The sequence below is a fragment of the Emys orbicularis genome, chromosome 1 (assembly GCF_028017835.1).
Source record: "Emys orbicularis isolate rEmyOrb1 chromosome 1, rEmyOrb1.hap1, whole genome shotgun sequence".
Lineage (NCBI taxonomy): Eukaryota > Metazoa > Chordata > Testudines > Emydidae > Emys > Emys orbicularis.
In genome coordinates, this window is record NC_088683.1 from 171885376 (window position 1) to 171890334 (window position 4959).

At 58.6% G+C, this 4959-nt stretch overlaps 1 protein-coding gene across 1 annotated transcript; it reads right to left on the reverse strand.

Annotated features, from left to right (window-relative positions):
* Positions 1-275: 275 nt before the first annotated feature.
* Positions 276-4385, reverse strand: LOC135891910 (endogenous retrovirus group K member 18 Pol protein). Its single transcript, XM_065419633.1, has 2 exons — positions 3777-4385; positions 276-2480 (listed from the first exon to the last, which is right to left on the reverse strand). The coding sequence occupies exons 1-2, from the start codon at positions 4383-4385 to the stop codon at positions 276-278; spliced, it is 2814 nt and encodes a 937-aa protein (XP_065275705.1).
* Positions 4386-4959: the final 574 nt, after the last annotated feature.

Here is a 4959-nt window from a genome sequence, read left to right on the forward strand (position 1 = left end):
CAAGATAATTTTCCACGGTAGGTTCCAGCTGCTGCTGCACTCGCAACTGCTCGGCCTGCAATGAGAGGGCTTTAACCTGTCCCCAGGTCATGCGCTGCGGGGGCTCCCGCGGGGGGCGCTGGCGAGGACGCTCGGGATCCTGTAGATGTAGGTTGAACTGCGGAATGGGGTTCGACAGTCCCTGGTGCCAGGCCATCGCCGTGCCACGGGCGGACGTTACGCGCCGGGACCCACAACGGACCTGTAGGAAGAGAAACGGCAGCATGACCCCGTCCTCACGTTATAAGGGGCGCTGGGCCATGCCACTGAGGATCCGGGGCCTTGCGGTATTTAACAAGGGGGCGGGGCAAGGCCTGGTGGCTGCGGAAATGACGTTCTGCCGCAGAGTAATTGTCAGTCAAATTCAAATGATTCAGGGTAAAAAGCACTGCAGCCAACCATTCCTGGCGGGGAGGAAGACCTACCGGAATCCCCCCTTTTTGTTTTTGGCGGGCCAGGGCCTGTTTGAGCGCACGGTTGGCCCGTTCCACAATGGCCTGGCCTGTGGGGTTATACGGGATACCAAACGTGTGGACAACGTCCCACGTGGTACAAAAGGAGGCAAAGGCCGAGCTACAATAGGCGGGGCCGTTGTCGGTCTTAAGATGGGACGGGTGACCCATGATCGCCATGGCGCGAATCATGTGATTAATGGCATGACGAGAGGCCTCACCCTTCTGGGGGGTGACCCACACATAATGGGAAAAGGTATCTACACACACGTGAAGATACTGCCAGGGGGCAAAAGAAGGAAAGTGTGTAACCTCCATTTGCCAGAGCTGATTGGCCGAGGTTCCACGAGGATTAACCCCCAACTCCGGGCTATTGGATAAAGAAGCACAAAGGTCACACTGGCGAACAATGGCCTGCGCCTGATGTAACGGGAGAGTGAACTGCTTGGCAAGGGCTTTGGCGGACTGATGGAAGAAGGCGTGGCTTTCGAGCGGAGAGGAAAAAATCGAGGCCACCGATTTGACCGCCTGGTCAGCCACCGCATTACCCTCTGTCAATAGGCCCGGTAGTGTGGTGTGACTGCGAATATGTGCCACAAACAGTGGGCTAGAGCGGGAGGAAAGGAGTTGTTGCAGGGTGAGAAAAAGGGCCAACAAATTGTCATCACAGGAGGGCGACACATAGGAACCTGGAAGAGACTTAAGAACATTAGTAACATAAAGACTATCAGTAATAAGATTAAAAGGGTCATCCTGGAAGCATCGGCAGGCCAGGATGACAGCGGCCAATTCTGCGCGCTGGGGGGAACGCTGAGGCAGGGTAAAGCGGACTTGCCAAGTGCCCTGCGCCTGCCAGCTGACCGCACCTCGCGTTGGGCCGCCGTCCGTAAAGAGGGTAAGTGCATCCTCAATGGGGACGGTGGACAAAGACGATCGGAGGTTGAGGCAACGTTGTTGCAAGAGCGAGAGACGGGGGTCAGGGGGAATGTGATATTTAACTTCCCCGACATAGTCGGCAAAAGACAACTGGAGGGTGGCACTGCAAGAGACAGCGCGTTCCCAGTCTTTAGCCGGGATGGGGACAATAATGGCAGCGGGATCGCAACCCAAGAGGGTGCGGGACCGTTCCCGCACTTTAAAAATCAGCTCTGCGGCCTGTTGAGGGAGTGTTTGGATAGTATGCGGAGGGGAGTGGGTCAAATAAATCCATTCAATTAAACGAAGACGCGCTGCCGCCCCCTCCTGGGCGAGGACAGCTGTCGGTTGTGAAAGTGTGGGAAGCAGAATGGCAAAAAGGGGCTGTTCCCTTTCTCGGCGGTCGACCCACACTTGGGCCAGGGTCCGGTTAATGAGGGTGACCGCTTGGCGCTGTTCCTGGGAAACGGAAATAACATCCCCGGGGAGGCGGCCCTGCCGAAGGCCAGAAAAAAGAGGGGACAGCATGGAGGTAGTCAGAGGGCAAAAAGGGCGGATCCAATTGAGGGACCCTAATAACTGTTGGAGCTGTACAAACGTAAGAGGGTCGGGCAACACCAGCTCGGGACAAACTGGGCAGGCATATGACTGGAGCATACGGTGACCAAGATACAAAAAGGGTGGCTGGCGCTGGACTTTGTCCGGTGCTATAACCAGGCCACACGCCGCAAGCTGGTGGCGCAGTTCGTCCAGCCAGTCATCAGGAAGGATGGGGTGAGCCACCAGGATGTCGTCCATATAGTGATAAATTAAAGCATCCGGGTGTGCTGCGCGAAACGGCCGTAAGGCTCGCGCAACAAAATGCTGACACAAGGTGGGGCTGTTCAACATGCCCTGAGGGAGCACATTCCACTGATAGCGTGGAGTGGGCTGAGAATGATTTAAGACCGGAACGGTAAAGGCAAAACGCGCCCGGTCCTCAGAGTGCAGGGGGATGGTAAAAAAACAATCTTTTAAATCTATTACAAATAACCGGTAATCACAGGGAATAAGATTGGGATTGGGGGTACCACACTGCAGGGGACCCATAGGCTGTATAATTTTATTAATGGCGCGAAGATCCTGCAGAAGGCGCCACTTACCAGATTTCTTTTTAATTACAAACACGGGGGTATTAAAGGGGCTAGTGGACTCCTCCAAATGCCCTGCCCGTAGCTGGTCATTGACCAAGTGCTGGAGGGCCTCCAGCTTTTCCAAAGGAAGCGGCCACTGCGCAACCCATACGGGCTCGCCAGTGAGCCAACGGAGGGGGAGGGCCGTACGCCTAATCATCAATATGGATGGTGGCAGTGAACTGTGTTAATAAATCACGGCCCCACAGGTTGAGGTGAACGGGGAGAATAATAGGCCGGATACGGGCGCGGCAGGTGCCCTGGGGCGCCCTAACCTCCAACCATCGGGCACTCCGTTGCGAGTCCTGCGCCCCGCCCACACCCCAGACAGCCGGAGCCTGCTCCGCCAATGGGCGGGCCACTGCGCAGCGGCGATGACGGTGACGTCTGCCCCAGAGTCGATAATACCCTCGAACGGCTGATCGTTGAGGCAATAAATGCGTTTAGGTTGGGGTGATCCAATATCTTTAACAACCGCTGCCACTTGCGGGTGAACAGTGCGCTGGCCGGTGGACCCGAAGCCTCCGGTTCGGGGAACGTTTCTTCCCCCTGCCGGAAGGGAGTAGGGCACAAGTATGAGTTGCGCCCAGGCATCTCCCTGAAACAGCTGTTTCGGGAGATGACTCCACAGCTGAACATAAATAATTCCACCATAGTCCGAATCCACCACCCCAGGCACCACAAACAAGCCCTGCTTGCTGGCGGACGAGCGGGGTAGGACAAGGCCCACCATGCCCTCCGGCAGTGGGCCCTGGATCTGGGACGGCATGAGGAGGACCTCCCCGGGGAGAATTATATCCATATCTTCCTGATTAACAAGGTCAATCCCCGCACTGCCCCTTGTGGCGGCGGGGACGTCGTGCACGGAGAGGGGCGCGGCCTTGGGCCTCGGGCTGGTCGCAGGCCCGACTACTAGTTTCCCGGGGGGTCATCTTGGCTGGCAGCCAAGACCCGGTTGTCACCCCCGGCTGAGCGACACTGCGCGGCCCAATGGTAGCCCTTTTTGCATTTTGGACACCGCGTGCGGGGCCTCTGGTCTGTTCGGGGCTTGTTTTTGCACGCCCCCCCCCCCCCCAGGGGCCCGGCACTCCCGCCGAAAATGCCCGGGCTTTTGGCAGTTAGAGCAGTTCCCCTGAGGCTTCTGCCCCCTGTGGAGGGCAGCCGCCAGCAGGGCCATTTGATGGGTCTGAGTGCCCACATCAGCACACGCCTGCAGCAATTCTGCCAGGGTATACCCCGGGCGCCCAACTACTGCCTGCATGGCTCGGCGGCAATCTGCATTGGCATTTTCGTAAGCCAATTTTATCATTAGTTCAGTCTGGGCCTGCGGGTTATCAATCTGCCTCTGGACCGCCTCGTGGAGGCGGTCAACAAACTGGTGGAACGGTTCGGCGGCACCTTGCCGAGTAACCGCAAAGGACTTAGAGGACTTGCCCGCAGCGGGGACCCTGCGAAACACCCGACGGACACACTGGCCAATGATGGGATAAGCTGCCCGGGGCGTACCCACCGCCTGCTCGGGGATGCCCGAAAACTGCCCCGCGCCATATAACTGCTCAGCGAAATAAGCCCCCCCACCTTGTGCTGCTGCCGCAAGCGCCTCTCGCTGGTACTCGCTATCCCACACAACGTATTGCGCGGGAGACAGCACCATGCGACACATGTCTTTCCAATCTTGGGGGAGCAAGAAATAACCATTTGACACACCTTCCAAGATCCCCAGGGTGAAAGTGGACCGCACCCCGGACTCACGAACCGCCTTGCGGAGCTCGCGCAGAACCGAGTAGGGGAGAGCCTCCCAGTCCATGATCTGCCCCCCGTTACCATTATCCCGCCAAGAGACGGGGAACGCCTCGAACCCACAGCTGGATTCCTCGTTGGTCAAGAGACCGGCCTCGCGCGCTCACCGCACCGCCGCGGAGACAGCGCCCTCCCGCCCGACCGGTGGGCAGGGGGGCGCCGCCGCGGGCGGCGACGCAGGGAGGGTCAGCTGCGGGTAGGAGGGGGGTGGCCCATCACCTGGGGGCAAGAGGGAAACCGGCCTGGGACCTTCGGGGCCGACCCCCTCCAGCGCCTCCTTGCAACGCTGCCAGAGCAGCAGGTGCTGGACCGGGGCACGGGGTTCACTATACAAGGTGGTCCCAATCCGTATCCAATCAAGAAGCCGTAACGACCCGCAGTCCGGATACCAGGGGCACTGGCGATCTATCTCCCTTAGAAGGTCCTCTATATGAGCGACCGAGACAACGACACATGATCGCTGCCGTATAATCTTTTGTAACTCTCTTGCATGCTCCTTCTGGGCACTGGAAAGTCCCCCCCCATACTCACGAATCAGGGGCGGCAAACGGCCGCGGGGGTGCACTCGGGGTATCCAGCCG

What these genes read in the sequence shown, in the direction of transcription:
- LOC135891910 (XM_065419633.1), bottom strand. Translation starts at nt 4,385, where the DNA reads ATGGACTGGGAGGCTCTCCCCTACTCGGTTCTGCGCGAGCTCCGCAAG. An exon ending in TGCTGCAGGCGTGTGCTGAT is followed by an intron (nt 2,481 to 3,776) that starts GTGGGCACTCAG and finishes GGTCCCCTGCAG; the next exon opens with TGTGGTACCCCCAATCCCAA.